The 17,372-nt window shown below is 57.0% G+C and overlaps 8 protein-coding genes across 8 annotated transcripts; 5 read left to right on the top strand and 3 right to left on the bottom strand.

Annotated features, from left to right (window-relative positions):
- The first annotated feature begins 458 nt into the window (after positions 1 to 458).
- Positions 459 to 2,938, top strand: C8Q71DRAFT_503094 (uncharacterized protein). Its single transcript, XM_047918978.1, has 6 exons — positions 459 to 978; positions 1,032 to 1,185; positions 1,241 to 1,576; positions 1,633 to 1,844; positions 1,907 to 1,951; positions 2,006 to 2,938. Exons 1-6 carry the CDS (start codon positions 552 to 554, stop codon positions 2,728 to 2,730), a joined length of 1,899 nt encoding a protein of 632 aa, XP_047780972.1. The 5' UTR covers positions 459 to 551; the 3' UTR covers positions 2,731 to 2,938.
- C8Q71DRAFT_503086 (tryptophan synthase beta subunit-like PLP-dependent enzyme) lies at positions 2,939 to 5,224 on the top strand. The gene is made up of 6 exons (XM_047918977.1): positions 2,939 to 3,529; positions 3,594 to 4,181; positions 4,233 to 4,452; positions 4,505 to 4,770; positions 4,828 to 4,923; positions 4,975 to 5,224. The coding sequence occupies exons 1-6, from the start codon at positions 3,199 to 3,201 to the stop codon at positions 5,109 to 5,111; spliced, it is 1,638 nt and encodes a 545-aa protein (XP_047780971.1). The 5' UTR covers positions 2,939 to 3,198; the 3' UTR covers positions 5,112 to 5,224.
- A 299-nt stretch (positions 5,225 to 5,523) lies between these two features.
- C8Q71DRAFT_704556 (NADH dehydrogenase 1 beta subcomplex subunit 3) lies at positions 5,524 to 5,724 on the bottom strand (the record flags this gene model as incomplete). The annotated part of the gene is made up of 1 exon (XM_047920397.1): positions 5,524 to 5,724. The coding sequence occupies one exon, from the start codon at positions 5,722 to 5,724 to the stop codon at positions 5,524 to 5,526; it is 201 nt and encodes a 66-aa protein (XP_047780970.1).
- A 276-nt stretch (positions 5,725 to 6,000) lies between these two features.
- On the top strand, positions 6,001 to 9,181 carry C8Q71DRAFT_855847 (DNA topoisomerase I; the record flags this gene model as incomplete). Its single annotated transcript, XM_047927230.1, has 10 exons — positions 6,001 to 6,159; positions 6,235 to 6,964; positions 7,021 to 7,163; positions 7,216 to 7,473; positions 7,532 to 7,762; positions 7,816 to 8,151; positions 8,207 to 8,449; positions 8,503 to 8,960; positions 9,013 to 9,086; positions 9,141 to 9,181. 10 exons carry the CDS (start codon positions 6,001 to 6,003, stop codon positions 9,179 to 9,181), a joined length of 2,673 nt encoding a protein of 890 aa, XP_047780969.1.
- A 419-nt stretch (positions 9,182 to 9,600) lies between these two features.
- On the top strand, positions 9,601 to 12,004 carry C8Q71DRAFT_748605 (cytidylyltransferase family-domain-containing protein). Its single transcript, XM_047923149.1, has 6 exons — positions 9,601 to 9,770; positions 9,827 to 10,434; positions 10,485 to 10,696; positions 10,750 to 11,283; positions 11,338 to 11,528; positions 11,587 to 12,004. The coding sequence occupies exons 1-6, from the start codon at positions 9,643 to 9,645 to the stop codon at positions 11,762 to 11,764; spliced, it is 1,851 nt and encodes a 616-aa protein (XP_047780968.1). The 5' UTR covers positions 9,601 to 9,642; the 3' UTR covers positions 11,765 to 12,004.
- A 141-nt stretch (positions 12,005 to 12,145) lies between these two features.
- C8Q71DRAFT_748601 (40S ribosomal protein S23) lies at positions 12,146 to 13,114 on the bottom strand. The gene is made up of 5 exons (XM_047923148.1): positions 13,072 to 13,114; positions 12,948 to 13,012; positions 12,680 to 12,871; positions 12,424 to 12,579; positions 12,146 to 12,373 (listed from the first exon to the last, which is right to left on the bottom strand). The coding sequence occupies exons 1-5, from the start codon at positions 13,076 to 13,078 to the stop codon at positions 12,356 to 12,358; spliced, it is 438 nt and encodes a 145-aa protein (XP_047780967.1). The 5' UTR covers positions 13,079 to 13,114; the 3' UTR covers positions 12,146 to 12,355.
- Positions 13,115 to 13,445: 331 nt separating this feature from the next.
- On the top strand, positions 13,446 to 15,407 carry C8Q71DRAFT_894491 (homoserine O-acetyltransferase; the record flags this gene model as incomplete). The annotated part of the gene is made up of 12 exons (XM_047928717.1): positions 13,446 to 13,590; positions 13,644 to 13,696; positions 13,762 to 13,818; positions 13,879 to 13,899; positions 13,963 to 14,015; positions 14,069 to 14,153; positions 14,209 to 14,249; positions 14,305 to 14,352; positions 14,405 to 14,534; positions 14,594 to 14,836; positions 14,908 to 14,989; positions 15,041 to 15,407. The coding sequence occupies 12 exons, from the start codon at positions 13,446 to 13,448 to the stop codon at positions 15,112 to 15,114; spliced, it is 1,032 nt and encodes a 343-aa protein (XP_047780966.1). The 3' UTR covers positions 15,115 to 15,407.
- On the bottom strand, positions 14,967 to 17,095 carry C8Q71DRAFT_821309 (BRO1 domain-containing protein). The gene is made up of 5 exons (XM_047926200.1): positions 16,887 to 17,095; positions 16,754 to 16,835; positions 16,327 to 16,702; positions 15,705 to 16,278; positions 14,967 to 15,651 (listed from the first exon to the last, which is right to left on the bottom strand). Exons 1-5 carry the CDS (start codon positions 17,073 to 17,075, stop codon positions 15,394 to 15,396), a joined length of 1,479 nt encoding a protein of 492 aa, XP_047780965.1. The 5' UTR covers positions 17,076 to 17,095; the 3' UTR covers positions 14,967 to 15,393.
- Positions 17,096 to 17,372: the final 277 nt, after the last annotated feature.

The raw sequence follows: 17,372 nt of genomic DNA, 5'->3' as shown, positions 1-17,372 counted from the left end.
CTGGTCCCAGCACATCCCGTAGCTGTTGTCGATAACCACCGGAAGTACCAGCATCCACGCCACTGTACACAAAGCCCTCTTCTTCTTCTTCGTCGTCGTCCCCGCCGTCATGCGCGTGGCCATTCGAGCCTTCCTCTGTGTCGCTCATGAGTTCCTCCAGACGCGCCGAGTAGTCTCCCGGGTGGTCGTCTTGCACCTCCCCATCCTCCACGTCCGAGAAGTCGAGCTCGTCGTGCTGTCGTGTCCCATTCATGAAGCGTCGGACGTTGGCAGGAGCGCGCCGAGAGGGTACGGGTGTGTGCAGCACGGAGGCGCAGTCCGGTGCTCTGGCTGTGACGAGTGCAAGCGACCCGAACTCTCGGTACATGACCATTTACGGAAATATATCCTAAATTTAGTTTCCCTTTGGGGAGATAGGGCTTGGAAAGTGGTCCACAAATTCATCCCGCCCCGGCGTCGTGACTTCGAATATTCCTATCTCCTTGCCTTTGTGTGAGGCTGCCCCCGCTGCCCCCCTTTCATCCCAGTGCGCTGCCGCGACGTGCATTAGCATGGCCAACGCTGCAGTCATGGGCCCGCCACCATCCCCGAAGGAACCTCGCCGCTCGGGAAGACGCTCCGTGCCCTCTGGGTCGACCAGCAAGTCCCCCGCTGGATCGCCCGTCGCCGACCCCGCCCCGAAGCCAAAAGAGAACGGACAACGACCACCACCTCCGGCATTCAACAACTCAAACAAGACCAAGCGTAGCAAACAGGAAGAACACGACGATGTCCTGGAGGAGCGGAAGAACGGGACCAACGGCAACGGCAATGCGCGCGCAAGGCGGAAGGGCAAGGACAAAGACAGGAACCTCGTACCTTTGGACAACATAGAGCACATTGTCGGCGAAGACGAGCATGGGGACGCGCTTTTGGAGGAGGGGCTGCTGGATCCTGAGGCCGAAGATGAGGAGGGGGGTATCACACGCTGTATCTGCGGTGCGTTCTACGCGTCACCCCATGTCTATCCCGACGCTGACATCTTCGAGAAGGCGATGAGGACGGACAAGGCGGCTTCATGGCTCAGTGCGAAATGTGCGAGGCGTGGCAACATGGCAAGTGTATGGGCTTCGGGGAGGAGGCTGATCTCCCTGAGCACTACTACTGCGAGCAATGCCGACCCGATCTTTATGTTGACCTTCTGAGGTGTGTATCTATTCAAACGACACGCCCTGGCCACTCAGTGGCCGTACGCTTGCAGGAGACATGCCAAACGGGCTCGCCAGGCGTCAAATCACTCGCTGCACACTGTCGGCGGGCATGGTTCTCGCACGTCGCGCTCACGATCTCCAGTGGCACACTTGAAACCGACGAAACGGCGGAACACGATGAACAGCCGCGACGCTGCGTACGAAGAAAGCTTTCAGGCGCTGCTCGAGGCTACGGCAGCTGAGGCCGCCGCGAAGGAAAAGGAGGCCCTCGCCACAGCGAACGCTCCCAATGGAGTAGACGCCGAAGTCAATGGTCACGATGAGTTGGAGGCAGACGATGTAGCTGTGAGTAGCCGGCGGAAACGGAAGCGATCAGACGACGATGGGTGAGTAGTATCTGTCTTGATTCTCGCCATTCCTCAACGGTGTGTTCATTGTGCAGAGTAACGACCAAGCGGGCGCGGTCCGCGTCTATCTCGTCCGATCGCACGGCGGTGGCGAGCGTGAAGATGGCCCGGGAACCCACACCCTCGGTCAACAATGCGAAGAGCAATGTAGCACCCGTTTCGACGAACAAGACGGGCTCGCGCAACAGACGGGGAGGAGGTCGCAAGTCGCAGGCGCAGGACCTTGTCTCGGTCGACGGGGAGGAAGGTCCGTACTCCCGCGGACAGTGTGACGTAGTGCACGTGACTGATGATCACCCATTTCAGTAGCCGCCCCGTCCTCACGTAGCAGACAACCCAACAGTCGCGCCAAAGGTACCGCAAAGCTGCTACGCACATCTTCTTGACACTGACATGATATCGCGATAGCCACCACGGGGAACGAACCAGGCAGTCGAAGGGCGTATGCCAACAGCGCCAATAGCGCCGGAGCTTCCGGCTCGCACGTCAACAGCGCAGCTGCCTCGCGTGCATACCATCACTCGCATGCGTACGCTGTGTCTCAGCAGCCACTTTTCACTTCATGGGGCCTCCCCGACTACCTCGCTCACCTCGAACCCATGCTACCCACGGACGTACCTCAGCCATTGGAGGTGCGCGGATCCGGTATCGACTCGACCGGTAGAGAGTCTCTAGAACGCAATACGGAGCGAGGCGTGAAAGTGAAGTGGCCAGGGAAACGCATGAGCGTTAGCGACATGAACAAGCGGGTCCGAGCTTTGGTGGAGTGGGTCGGGAGGGAGCAGGCGAGTGCGCTTGAGCGGGGTAGACGACGAGAGGCGGTCGAGAAGGCCTTGCGAGAGGTTCGGCAGACGAACGGAGACAGTCACTCGGGGCCGGACGAGAATCTCCGTCCCTCCATGCAAAATGGGGATCCGATGGCGACCGATGGACCCGTCATCGAGTCTCCCTTGCAGGAGAAATCCTCCACTTTCCTCGACACATCTTCGATGTCGCATTTTCTGACATCATCTGACTCTGCGTCGACGATGAAAGTGATGGAGGAGCTCATGGAGGAGTTGATCAATTTCCAAGAACGGTTTGGGCCGGGCGCGAAGGTGAAAGAACGGGAACGGAGAAACGTTTCGTCATGACCGTCCATGTGCTTGCTACGATTCATTGCTTCTGCTCCGTTTCGCTCTTACCTTACTCCTGGCTGTCGATGTTGGATACGTACTCATTTATTGTGTATTGCTGCTGTCGCGTTGTTACACTACTGTTGTATACTTATCTCTAATGCTCTGAACCGATGATCAGTTCTGGCATGCCACGATCCTTTGGCGAGACAGTCTCACGCGTACCATTGTCTCGGATGTTGCTCGAGCAGGCGTACGGACCGATTGGCTTTTACCCATCGCAGCTGGGATTGGGCTCATAGAGCCTCAATAAGTTGTTGGCGCCTGTAGGTCCAGGTGAGTCATTTCCACGTTTTCGCGCAAGACAACCCCACATCGCTGCAACATCGCTGCGATACAAAGTCATCGTCTGGTCGTGGACAACAATCTTGGACTGGACAACTAGCGTGTAGGGTGACACTTCAGCTTCAGCTTCCGCCCCCCGCAATGCCGGCCAAGTCGTCGCTCGCATCCGCGATCGAGTACTGCTCGGACGCGCCAGAACCGATCTCCTACCCGCGGCTCGCAGAGCACCATCTGCTCCCATCGAAAAGGCCGGACTACCTCAGGCTAATCCTCACGTCCAAGGTCTACGAGATCGTGAAGGAGACGCCCCTGGTTTACAGCACCAACCTCAGCGCACGGTTCGGGAACCAGATATGGCTGAAGCGCGAGGACCTGCAGGAGGTGTTCAGTTTCAAGATCCGGGGCGCGTACAACTTCATGGCGAGCCTGACGGAGGAGGAGCGGTGGAAGGGTGTCATTACATGCAGTGCGGGTTAGTGTGCGTACTCGGGCAGTTGCTGCTGGACTTGTGTTGACCCCATAGATCGTCGCTGCAGGTAATCATGCACAGGGCGTCGCGCTCTCTGGCTCAAAATTGGGGGTACCTTGTACCATCGTCATGCCGAAAGGGACACCATCCATCAAGGTCCGTAATGTCTCACGTCTGGGCGCGAAGGTCGTGCTGTACGGAGACGATTTCGACGAGGCGAAGGCGGAGTGCGCTCGGCTAGCTTTAGCCTATGGTCTCATCTTTGTCCCACCATACGACGATCCTCTTGTCATCGCAGGGCAGGGCACGATCGGTGCGGAGATCCTCAAACAAGTTCCAGACTCGGAGAGCCTCGATGCCATCTTCGCGGCTGTCGGCGGAGGCGGACTGGTGTCTGGGATTGGCGCATACGTGAAGCGTATCGGCTCTCCTAACACGAAGATCATCGGCGCGGAGACATACGATGGCGACGCCATGGACCGAAGTATCAAGGTCGGCTCGAGAGTCACGCTCGACGAAGTCGGTCCATTCAGCGACGGTACGGCTGTCAAGATCGTCGGGGCGGAGCCTTTCAGGCTTTGCCAGGAGGTGCTGGATAGCATTGAACTGGTCACTAACGATGAGCTCTGTGCTGCTATCAAGGACATCTTCGAAGGTAAATCCTACGCTGTCGCAGACTTGCTTGAGACTGATGAAAGTATATCAGAGACACGATCTATCACTGAGCCCGCCGGGGCACTGGGTCTCGCTGCTCTCAAGGCGCACATCTCACGGAATCAGTTAATCGGTGCAGGGAAGAAGTTTGTCGCTGTCGTCAGCGGCGCCAACATGAACTTTGACCGCCTACGCTTCGTCTCTGAGCGTGCCGAGCTCGGTGAAGGTCGGGAAGCACTGCTGAGCGTGGAGATACCAGAGAAGCCTGGCAGGTGAGCAGCACGAGTGGATGTGCAGTGAACGCTGACTGGATGCACCGCACAGCTTCGTCAATTTACACAGCGTCATCCACCCACGCGCCACGACGGAGTTCATCTACCGTTACAACAATCCCGAGCGAGCGCAAATCTTCCTCTCGTTCAAGCTCGAAAGCCAAAATCGTGCACAGGAAGTCGCGGACGTACTCAGCACCCTCGAGAAACAAGACATGAAAGGCTTCGACATCAGCGACGATGAGCTGGCCAAGACACACGCACGATACATGATTGGTGGTTGCTCGAATGTCTCTAATGAACGACTGTTCCGCTTCGGTAAGCCTGCTGTCCTATCGCCTGTGAGGCATTCGTCAGTCTGACACACTGGCGTAGAATTCCCGGAAAGGCCCGCTGCCCTTCGCAAATTCTTGCTCGGTCTACATTCAGGGTGGAACATCTCGCTATTCCACTACCGGAATCACGGCGCAGGTATGGAACTTGTAGTCGTACTGTGTCTACAGGTGTTCACTTCGTATTTAGATCTCGGCAAAGTCTTGGCTGGCATACAGGTCCCTACAGAAGACGCAGCGCAATTTGATGACTTCCTCAAGAAGCTCGGATATCCGTATGTCGAGGAGACGGGAAACGAAGTGTACAAAAGATACCTCAGAGGATAGAGCGCAAGATGCCCATGTAGAATAGAATGCCGTGAACTTTGCTGTACTCTGCCTTACATCACTCTCGCAATGATACCGCTGCGAATTTTGGGCCCCGCGTGTCACTATGCGTCCAGCAAATCCGTAGCGCATTCACACAGAGAGAGGAAACAACGATGTTGTTTCTGCCTGACGATGCCGCATCCTTGATGGCGGCTGTGCGCAAGCTCGGTTACTTCCCTTCATATGATCTCAGCCTCTGAGACACACCAGCAAAGGGATAGTTGCATCGCTCTAGCATTACAGTGGGTGGACAGCAGAATGATAAAGAGGACAGTGGGAAGAGGGTACCAATCTAGATGTGTGTTAAGGTGGACAGCGTGGCGTGACTGTACCAGTGTGGCTCACCGCAGTCTACGCTTCTGCTGTTCCTTCAGTGGTGCGACTCAGGCTTCGCACTGAGGAACATATTGTCCACAATCACGTAGGTGGTGAAGGCGACTACTGCCACGCCAAACCCGGGAAAGAGGTTGCTGAACATCGCGCGTCTGGAGAATACCGGGTGCTTCCTCCAGGCTTCCCGCTTGGCCCAGGGGTCCCGGAAAACGGGCGGTGTTGGTGGAGGGTTGGCCATCTGTGTCCAGGGGCCTAAGTTTCAGAACACAAAGCGAGAACAAGGCGCACGGAAGCGCACCTGAGCTGACGGGGCTGGCTGGATATGGGACAGAGGGAGCGAGCAGCTTCGGCCACCAGCGCGCGAGTTTAGGGCAGGCTATCTGTCACTTCAACTTTGGAGCCCTGATCCGGGAGTATTCAAGCGCAGAGGTGGGCACTTCTCTCGCCCCCATTTCCCTCTCCTCTCCCCCTCATCAGAGTCTCCTCCTGCTCGTCGTGCCATATCCGCTCAACCATGTCCGGCGACATCGTCATGTCTTCCGACGATGAGAAGCCTCTTGGCCTCAAGTCCGCCCCGCGCGCCCAGAACGGCCAGAACGGCCACGTCGCGTCCAACGGCAACGGACGAACAGTGGACGAGTCTTCCATGAGCGAGGACGATGATATGCCTCTTGTGGGTCCATAACTCAACTTCTGCGCACCGCAGCATGACTGAGGTGATATCCGTGGCGCGTCTTACCACGCTCAGTCCCAGGCCTCCCGCGTCAAGTCCGAGCCCATGACCCCAGTGCGCGCACTCAAGCGCAAGAAAGCTCAGTCTACTAACACCTCTAGTGATGAGGAAGCCCCACTCGCGTCTACGCCAGCCAAGCGCGCTACTTCAGGCGCCGTCCGTATGAACGGCGCGCTACAGGCAACTACCACGACGAAGCCCAACGGCAAGGCGACCATGAAGGAGAGCACGTCTGGCGAGGACTCTGACGACGTGCCTATCACCAAGGGTAAGCGCGCCACCAACGGGAACGGCGCGGCCAAGCCGCCCAAGAAGAAGGTGAAGCAGGAGGAGGACTCTGACTACGACAAGCCCATCGGACGGAAGGCGCCACCGCGCATGAAGCGGAAGATGAAGAAAGAGGAGAGTGATGCTGATGATGAAAGCCCCTCAGACGACGATAAACCACTGAAGAAGGCACCTGCGAAGAAGGCCGCGACGAAGAGGGTGAAGAAGGAGGAAGCTGACTCCGAGCCACCAGCGCCGAAGAAGAGAGGAAAGGCAAAGGAAGAGGCAGCGAATGGCAGTCCGCAGAAGGGCAAGAAGAAGAAGGAGGAGGAGGAAGCGGAGATCTACCGCTGGTGGGAAGGGCAGGAGTTCCATGGCGAGGATGCTAGCGTGAAGTGGCACACTCTGGAACACAACGGCGTTTACTTCCCGCCACCGTACGAGCCCCTGCCATCGCATGTCAAGATGAAATACAAGGGTACGCGTAGTGGCTATCTGAAAGACTCCTTACTAAAATCATATGTTTTTCCTCAGGCAAGCCAGTCGACCTCCCACCGGAGGCAGAAGAGGTCGCAGGCTTCTACGCAGCCCTCATCGAGTCTGATCATACGAAGGATGCCACTTTCAACAGAAACTTCTTCGACGACTTCAAAGGGATTTTGAAGAAGCATCCTCCAGTTCGTCCTCGCCGTCCTTGCAGTGATCGCGCATACTAATCCCCCTGTACAGCGTGATGGAACCAAGATCACTGATCTCAGTCTCTGCGACTTCCGTCCTATGTATGAACACTTCGAGTCGGAGAAGGCGAAGAAGAAAGCGTTGTCACCTGCTGAGAAGAAGGAGTTGAAGGCAGCTAAGGACGCGCTGGAGGCCCCCTTCATGCATTGTACCATAGACGGTAGGAAGGAGAAGGTCGGGAACTTCAGAGTGGAGCCCCCAGGCTTGTACCGTGGCCGTGGTGAGCATCCCAAGAAGGGCACGTTGAAGGTAGCGTCTTGTGTCTGCGTGTGTCGGCGGGTGTTGATGCGATTTGGACGCCGTCCAGAAACGCGTCCGACCCGAGGACGTCACGATTAACATCGTCGAGGGAGTGCCCATCCCCAAGCCGAATGTTCGAGGTAAATGGAAGGATGTCCAGCACGATAATACCGTGACCTGGCTGGCGACATGGACGGAAAACGTGAACGGCAACCATAAGTACGTCTTCTTGGCGCCCGGCAGCGCTCTCAAGGGCCAGAGCGACATGGCCAAGTTTGAGAAGGCTAGGGAGTTGAAGGTGTGTTCGGTAGTCGATGTTGGAACGCATCTTGTTCAGACCACACGCTGTAGAATCACGTCGACCGGATCCGCTTGGACTACAACACCGAGCTGCGGAGTAGAGTCATGGCCGACCGTCAGCGTGCTACTGCGATGTACTTCATCGATCGACTGGCCCTTCGTGCGGGAAACGAGAAGGGCGAGGATGAGGCCGATACAGTCGGCTGCTGTTCGCTCCGGTGCGAACATGTTACGCTGCAACCCCCCGACCAACTCATCTTCGACTTCTTGGGTAAAGACTCGATTCGCTACTACAACCAAGTGACCGTCGATATCCAAGTCTTCAAGAACATTAAGATCTTCAAGGACAACAAGGACGATGAGGATCAGCTTTTCGATCGTGTCGATGTAGGTTTCGCTTGTAGTTTGAACATTCCGACTTCGTACTGACGAATGCTTCCAGACCGCTAAGCTCAACAAACACCTGCAATCGAACATGAAGGGCCTCACGGCCAAAGTGTTCCGTACCTATAACGCGTCCATTACGTTCCAGGAGCAGTTGGATCAGGGCACGCCAGAGAATGGGACCGTACAGGAGAAGTTGAACGCGTACAACCACGCCAACCGCATGGTTGCTATTCTCTGTAACCATCAACGTGCCGTGCCCAAGTCTCACGAACAGTCCATGGGTAAAATGCGGGACAAGGTATGTTGCGACTCGACTGCCACGACGATTTCGGTGGCTGATCTATGGTGTAGTTGCGCGGTTTGAAGTATGAGCGGATGAAGCTTCGCCATGCCCTCTTCAATATCGACCCCAAGTACAAGAAGAAAAAATTGTACGCTGAGGACGAGTCTGACCTCGACGACGATGTCATCGCCGAGCACGAGGAGCGCCTGAAGGAGAGAGACTTGGAGAAGGTGGAGAAGAAGTTCGTCAAGGATAACGAGAAGTTGGCCGAGGAGGGCAAGGAGCGCCTCGAAGACTCCGTGCTGAAGCAGCGACGCAAGGACGTCGAGGAGGAGTACAAGCGACTTGCGAAGGAGCGTGGAACGGGCAAAGCGACGTTGAAGAGGGACCGGTCGACGGATAAGATAGAGGAGGCTATCGCTAAGTTGGACGACAGGATCAAGACGTTCAAGCTGCAGATGGAGGATCGAGAGGCCGGCAAGGAGGTCGCACTGAGTACGAGTAAGATCAACTACCTAGACCCGAGGTATGCGTTATGTTTCGCGTCAGTCTCCCGCCGTTTCTGACCGTATTGCCAGAATCACAACTGCATGGTGCAAGACGCACAACGTCCCCATAGAGAAGCTGTTCTCGAAGACACTTTTGACGAAGTGTATGTGTCTTCCACGCTTGTGTCTCTGAGTACGCATGTTGATCATATTATTAGTCCCCTGGGCTATGGAGGTCGAAGGACAGTGGAAGTTCTGAGCATCATCATCGCATACCGCATCGCACATCGCACATCGCATTGTCTATCAGCATATCTGGCTTGAAGGTGGTATTATTATGGGCGTACCAGACAGATCGCGCAAATGGCTTGCTCACTTCCAGGGCATGGCCTCCCCTCAGTTTTTATATGCGCATCATCGAACGGACAGCGTCCCTCCCTGCATTATTACACCCTGCATACCTCGCAATCGGACACTGTATCTGCTATCATTGATAATTATTGTCTGCGCTGTGATAGCTAGGGGTCCTGTTGCTCTAGAATAAAATGTATTTCTTGCAGATCCTTGTGTTGGAAACAGAACATGCGAAGTGGTCGAGGTGAACGTGTTTTTCAGTTGGGGATCCGAAGTACACGTCCTCACGTGGGCGTGGCACGGCTATATTCAGTGTGCTGCAGCGTCACCGCCGCGGCACCACCACCTTCTCTCCCTCCCCAAGATATGAGCTCGAGAGTAAACGATACACGCCCGTCGTGGGCCTCCAGGACGACCTTCGAAGGCCTGGGCGTTGAGTCGGGAGAAGAAAGCGAGGAGGAGGTACTCGGGTCGCCCTCGCCGGCACCAGACAGGTATGGGTCTAATACGGTGTCTGTGGGAATATTGACGCGACCAGCCCAATGCGCAGTGGGTCAGAATCTGCTACGAAGCCCTCCAAGTCTGCAATCAAGAAGGCTAAGGAGCAGGCGAGACTGCAGCGCAAGGTGGCCGCGCGCGCAGCGTCAAAGGCGCGAGCCACGTCCCAGTCGCCCGCGCTCCTCCCCTCGCCAGACGCACGAGAGTCGTCAGAGGAGGCTCCGGAGATTGCATCCCGGTCAGCGGCGGAACCTATAGCTGCACCGACCCGCAATGCCGTGGCTGCGAGGCCGGTACCAGAGCACCTTCCAGAGTTGGTGGCAGACAAGCCAGCAAAGCCAGCTAACGGGGACGCTGGCACCGTACATGAGGAGGTATCACCACCCGAGGAGACAGTCTTCGTGTCCAGTGACAAGGCTGAGCCATCGACTGTGTCAGAACCGCCATCAGGTTCTCCTGCGCCAGTGCCCGACCCCAACTTGTCCCCGCCGGCCGCGGAGACGAAGCGACGAGAGGAGCCACCGGCGAGTGAAAGCAAGCCTGCCAACGGAAATGCAAGCCAACAGCAGGAGAATACCCAGGATGGCGAGAAGGCGAAGAAACGGCAGAGTATCTTGACGCGAACGTTGTGGACCTTCATCATGATTGGGGGTTTCTTGAGTGCGTATGCTCCCTCTGTATGCGTGTTGTTCCTGATGACTTCTTGTCAGCACTGTTGCTTATGGGCCATGCATACATGATTCTGCTCGTTATGCTATGCCAGACCCTCGTGTACCGGGAGGTGACATCGCTGTTCTCACTGAAGAGGAAAGATTCGGACGAGGGTAGGGGGCGGGATCCATGGAGCAAGACCCTCAACTGGTACTTCTTCGTGATCACCAACTACTTCCTCTACGGCGAAAGTATCATCTACTACTTCAAGGTAAGCAACAGATGGCCCATGGTCGTAATACGTCTTGTTCATCGCCGCTATAGCATGTCGTGTTTGCGGATGCGCAGTTCACCATGTTCGCGACGAACCACCGGATGATCAGCTTCTCGCTGTACACTCTCGGCTTCGTCGGCTTCGTCATGTCGCTGAAGCGTGGCTACCTCAAGCAGCAATTCGGTCTCTTCTGCTGGGTGCACATGACACTTATGATGATCGTCGTCTCGAGCCATTTCATCGTCGACAACATCCTCGAGGGCATGATCTGGTTCTGGGTGCCCGCGTCGCTCGTCATCTGCAACGATGTCTTCGCCTACATTTGGGGCATGACGCTCGGGCGGACGCCGCTGATCAAGCTCTCACCCAAGAAGACCGTGGAGGGCTTCGTGGGCGCGTTCTTCAGCACGGTCGTGTTTGGCGTGGTGTGGGCGACGTACTTCATGCGCTTCAACTACATGATCTGCCCGGTGCACGACCTGGGCGTGAGCGCGTTTGAGACGATACGCTGTGACCCTAATCCCGTGTTCGTGTGGAGGGAGTGGGTCATCCCTACGCCTGCGCGGGCCCTGTTGTCGACTGCGGTGCGTGTATTCGTTCTCTCAGGGCTATATCGCCGTGTACTGATGCCTGAGCAGACCGGTCACGAGTTTGCCACCATTGCGTACGCACCGTACCAATTCCACGTATTCGTGCTCGCCTGCTTCGCGTCGCTCGTCGCGCCCTTCGGCGGGTTCTTCGCCTCCGGCTTCAAGCGCGCCTTCAACATCAAGGACTTCGGCCACAGCATCCCCGGGCACGGCGGCATGACGGACCGCATGGACTGCCAGTGCGTGCTCGCCCTTCCGGCTTATCGTGCCTCCCAGAGCTGACTCCCGCGCGCGCAGGTTCCTCATGGGCGTCTTCACTTACGTCTACTACAGCAGCCTCATCCGCCAGCACCACGTCTCCATCGGCTCGATACTGCAGATGATCGTCAGCGGGCTGACGCCGGAGCAGCAGCTCGAGCTCATGGCCGACCTGAAGCGCTACCTCGAGGGCCAGGGCATCGCGGTCAACATCTGAAGCTCTCGCTTTGAGCCCCTTTTGGGCCGCTAGCGCCGCCCCACCCCGGGGATATGGCGATGCCAAAAACCTGTCAGCGACAGGGATGAATCGATGACTTGCACGACGCATGTGTTGTTATCTCTCTGCTACGTCCATGCAATCGCTCGCGGACCCTCGACTCGACGTACAGTACTCCCACCTACGTATACTGATATGGTTACACCGTTAGCAGATAATATGAGTGCTATGATTGGTTCATCTTGTCATGTCGGGCCGTTCATCAAGTCTTCGACTGACCTCGACTTTGCCTCGATCATACGAACCGCTTTAGAAGCAAGTGAGGATAACGGATGGAAGACCTTTGCATCTTTGCATGAGCAATCAAAATGAAGGTATGACGGCACGACGGCCACGCGCGCTCGAGTAGGGTTTAGCCAAAGCGCTGCTTGCAGGTCATTGCGCAACGCAGATGTGCTCGGTCGGCATATGGTTCATTCTGCGAAATCATAATGTTGGCATACATAATACATGCATGTGTGAACCCATTGGACAAGCATCGGCAGCGACAATCAGAGGGCAGGAGATAAGGTCCAGAGAGGGGGAAGATTTTTATGACCTGGGCTTCTCCTGCAGAGGCAATCAGTGAGTCATCGGGGCCCGAGAAGCGATGGACGAACCTTCTTCTCCTTCCAGAGAGCGAGCAGGCCGACGCCAGAGACCTTAACGATCTTGAAGCGGACACCAGGAATATCACCCTTGGCCTTTCCGCGGCGACCGAAGCCAGAGATGAGGACCTCGTCGTTGTCGTCGACGAAGTTCAAGCAACCGTCGTTCTAGCATGGAGATTAGCGAATTTAGAGAAAGAGACGCGAAGGTGATCCGCGCTCGCGGGGACGAGTCGGACCATGACGCGCAGTGAGAGAGAGTACTCACCGGGACGAACGCAGTCACCTTCTTACCGTTCTTGATCAGCTGTACACGGACACACTTCCGGATAGCTGAGTTGGGCTGCTTGGCCTCAACGCCAATCTTCTCGAGGACGATGCCCTTGGCATGCGACGACCCTCCCGTGGGCGAGGTCTTGTAGATGTTGCCGAGTGCCCGCTTTTTGTAGGCCTTGTCCGCCTATATGATCGCGGCCAAACGCGCAGCGCACAGAGGTGAGATCTCAGCATAATCCACAGAAATGCAGGCGGCGTACCCAGCGGTTTTCACGGCGGTCGTTGCGCAGCTTGCGCGCGGCTTGCAATCCGCGAGGTTTGTTGGCTGGAGCAGACGGTCAGCATGGCGGACAGAACGGGGAGGAGGACGGGGAGGCGACGTACAGCCCATGTCTTGAGGATGCGGTCGTCGATGCTAGAGGGAAGGGGATCCTGTGGCGGAGATCGAATGCGGCGATCAAAACTGTAGCAGTACCACGCTCTTTTCCCAGCACGTGACACGTGCTGCGACGCGTCCGCCGCGCTGGCCGATCGGACCGCGATCGGGTGGCAGTGGCTGAGTGGCGCCGAGTCAGTGAGCTGGACGGAAGTGACTCGGCTGGGTCCAGCGAGCGTGTCACGGTACATCCACCTCCCTCGGGCACACGGAACAGCGTCCCAGCCATGGGAACGCGAAGTGTCGCAGACATTCTCACCCTCTATCTCCAGCATGGGTGGAGGAGTCACTCGAGGGCCTCCTCTACTACGACCTAACCACCATGTCTCAAGTGAAGTACTACCACCACGGCCGCTTCCGCGTAGCCGGCGGCGTCCTGCCCGACGCATTCACTGCCTATCGTACGTACGGCGACCCAAAGAACCCTTGCATCGTCTTTCCGACTTGCTATGGTGGACGCCTGGACAGTACGTTCGATGTTCATCCCCTGCACACCGGGAAGAATGATCATTCATTGCAGATCGTGGCCTGCTAGGCCAGGATTACATGATTGCCTCGGAGACGGAGCACCATGTAAGTAGCCTCGACTGCCATGCTCACGGTATACAAACCGTTCGACTGATCAATGGCCATTATAGGCCCTAGATCCTGCTAAGTACTACATAGTCACTCTGGCATTATTCTCCAATGGCGAGGTATGGTGCAACTTGCTCTCCTCGGCACTCTCGGCAACGCTGTTGACCGAACCTATCTAGTCCTCTTCCCCGTCAAACACGGTGAGAACTACGGCCGTGGAGATACACGACACGAGCATACGAATTGATCTCATATTCCCTTAGGCCCCTCCGTACAACGGCCCCTACTTCCCGGCCATCTCCTATGGCGATAACATGTGGGTGACCATCCATTGTGAAGAACTGACGCGCTCGTTGACGTCGTTCGAAGTCGTGCTCAGTATACCGTCCTCACGAAGGTTCTGGGTGTACAGAAGGTCCACTGCGTCATTGGGTTCTCCATGGGTGGCCAGCAGGTATGGTTGTACATGGCTCGGTAGTAAACAGCGGGCATTCACACCTTGTCATCAGTCATACCACTGGGCAGCCATGTACCCGGACTACGTCGAGAAGTACGCGATTTCCTCCCCGTGCATCGAACTAGATATTAACAATCACACCGTCCAGATTCATAGCTATCTGTGGCTCCGCCCGAACGAGCCCTCACAACAAATGGTATCTCCGGCACATCCTACGAGTACGACTCCTGCGCTCACACACATCCCAGCTTCCTTGAAGGCCCCAAAGCCGCTCTCGTAGCCTCCAAAGACTTCGACAACGGGCACTACAAGGCGCACCCCGATATCGGCGTCCGCGCCTTCGGGCGCGCCTACAGCGCGTGGGCCTATGGGCAGACCGTACGCCCCTCCCCCCTCCACATCAGACTTAGGTAGTGACAGATAGATCCGCATTGCAGTGGTTCCGCCAGCACGGCTACCTCCACGACGGAAAGTACGCCTCGCTCGAGGACTTCCTCCGCGCGGAGTGGGAGGGCGGCTTCCTCGAGTGGGACGCGAACGACCTCCTCACGCTCCTGCACACCTGGCAAGACGGCGACATCACCGAGTCCGTCGGCGGAGGCGTGGAGCTCGCGGACTGCCTCGCAGGGTTGAAGCCGCGGGGTCTGATTATGCCATGCAAGACGGACTTGTACTTCCCGGTGAGTGGGCCTGGTCGTGGGCGTACTGATGGGGGTTGGACGGCTCAGGCTGATGTTGTATGTGGGTGTAGCCGGAGGACAGCGAGAACGAGGTTGCGCTCATGAAGAACGGCTCAAGGCTTGTCGTGATCGACTCGGTATGGGGTCATATGGGTGTGTACTTTGACCTACCTATCGGATTGAGCTGACGGGAGCTCTCTTCAGCTGGAGGAGGCTCGAATGACAAGGACACCAGGTTCCTCGATGAGCAGATAGCGAAGTTCCTCGCAGAAGCGTGAACAACCCATGCCATGCCATGTCGAGGTGCGTGGAGATATGGCGGCATATGACACCCATGTGCCACAATGTACTTGTATCGATCCATGCTTTTCCCTGTGCCATTGCAATCAGTATTCATCGGCACGCGATAAGGCGTGAGCACAAGTCGAGCACAAGTTAGACCAATCCTCCTCGCGTATGCTACACATTGATACACATGGACCTACTCATTACACATCGCCGCCAATCCAGAATCGCTAACGCTACATAGTATTCGCTTTGTCATACAACCCAGCAGCCTAGAAATAAGAGCCTTCTCCCGCATAGCTTCGGCCCGACTGTGGACTCGTTATGTCTGCTGGCTCGGAAGTGGCAGGTTCCTCCCCAACAGCTCGGGTGGCCAGCTCGAGCTCCTCTGTCTGCCGCCTGATGTAGGCGACAGAGCCCGGACCGAAGGCGGGAGTAGGTTTGGCGAAGGGCTTGACAGTCACAGCAAGCCGTCCCGCCGGGATCGAAGCCTGCAGGTCCGACTGTGGAGGGACTGGCTGGAAGGCCACCTATCCAACGCCTGATCAGCACCACGCTCGCTTGCCTTACACCCCCGACTCACCGTATCGTTCATATTTTTGTATCCCTTCAGAAACACACTCACACTCTCGAGCTCCTGCACGACCTTCTCCTTTCTCCGCTCACGCATATCCTTCTCCCTATCCGAGCTCATGACATTCGCGCCGCCCCTGAGGTCCTCCAGCTCCTTCTTCGCCCACGCGAGGAACGCGACGGCCTCGCCCGCCTTCGCCGTATCTCCGTTCTCGCCTGCGTCGACGCCGAGCCACTTGTGCGCGAGCGCGGCGTGGAAGGCGGCCTCCTCCGCGAGGTACCGCCGCAGCTCCGGCGCGACCTCCTCCCCGCCCTCGTCGCGCACCGCGCCCTCGCTCCGGTCCTTGGAGAACGCGGACTTGAGCTTGGACTTGGTGGACGAGGCGGGCCGGTAGTCGCCCGGCGTCTTGGCGAGCGAGCGCGCGGAGGCGTAGAGGGCGGCGCATTCGAGGTGCAGCTTGGAGATGAGCATGGGGGAGGGGTGTGATTTGGGGAGGGGAGGACCCGGTGTGATTGTGCTGTCGAAAGCGGCCCGCGACAGCAGCTTGCGGATCGCGAGGGTCTGCGCGTCGGCCAGCGCCATCCTGGATGTAGGTCAGCTTGTGGACCGCGGCATGGACAGCCTGACTTACTTGCTGAGCCCGATTACTACTTCTCGCGTCAGATCAGGCGGGCGAAGACATGTCATTCCCGCAGCGGCGACGCGATCTCGCTCGCGCTCCCACTCTTGGATGCAGTCCTTGGCGATATACTCGAAGACGCCAGACGCTTTGCACAGCAATGTGACCGCGAATTGCAGCTTCTCGTCCTTTGCCTTACGCTCGGCATCGGAGATCGCGCGTTCCCGCTCATACGCACCGAGCGAGTGCACGACGGTGCGGGACAGGTTGGAGAGGGCGAACGCGTAGGTCAAGAGGGTGAAGATGACCTCGGTGGATAATGTCGGGATGGAGAGGCGTGGCGAGTTGTGGAAGAGGGACGACGAGAGTGTCGTCCGCCAGCTGAAAACTAAGGAGTTGTATCGGAGACAGTGCAGGTCGTAGAGGTGGGGTTACGCACTCGGCTCAGTCTTGAGTACGAGTTCGCCTTCCTGTACGCAAATCACGATGCCATACAGCTGAGGCAGATAGTCATCCAGGACCTGCGATGCCATATGAGCCTCCATTGGGACGATTCGACAGGACAGATGCACCTTGACCAGCTTCAAGTAGTCCTTACCTCCATCGTCCGCCCGCTTACTCTCCTTGAGCGCGGCTCTCAGGTTGGCACGAGCCTCGGTGGCTTCCGCGATCTCAGTAGTATACGAACCTGTCTTGTCGTCGCATACTCCTGCAAAGAATATTGCACCCGTAGTGGGTAGCTCGTAGAGAAACGTCGTCATGGGTGGTGGCAAGACGTGCGATGTCCGCGCCGAGCGCACTGACATATGATTGCCACAGTTACTTACCTCCGATTGAATGGGCACTATAGCAGTGCTAGTGATGTTGTAAGTAGCGTTACAAAGCGCTCTGTCGCTGGCGTTGTATTCGTTGTTATTCAGCTATCACCTTGAGCTTACTAGCACGCACGAAGCTCGCTGCTGAATGCCGCTGCTTCTCCCACCGATGCACCGAAGTTATGTCAAGATGGCCGCCTGCATGATCAGATATTTCCCCGCAGCGTCACGGCTTCCGGCGGG

Source organism: Rhodofomes roseus (genome assembly GCF_022264815.1).
Source record: "Rhodofomes roseus strain CIRM-BRFM 1785 chromosome Unknown C8Q71scaffold_6, whole genome shotgun sequence".
Taxonomy (NCBI): domain Eukaryota; kingdom Fungi; phylum Basidiomycota; class Agaricomycetes; order Polyporales; family Fomitopsidaceae; genus Rhodofomes; species Rhodofomes roseus.
Note: the sequence above shows the minus strand (reverse complement) of the source record. Positions and strands in the feature narration are given on the sequence as shown.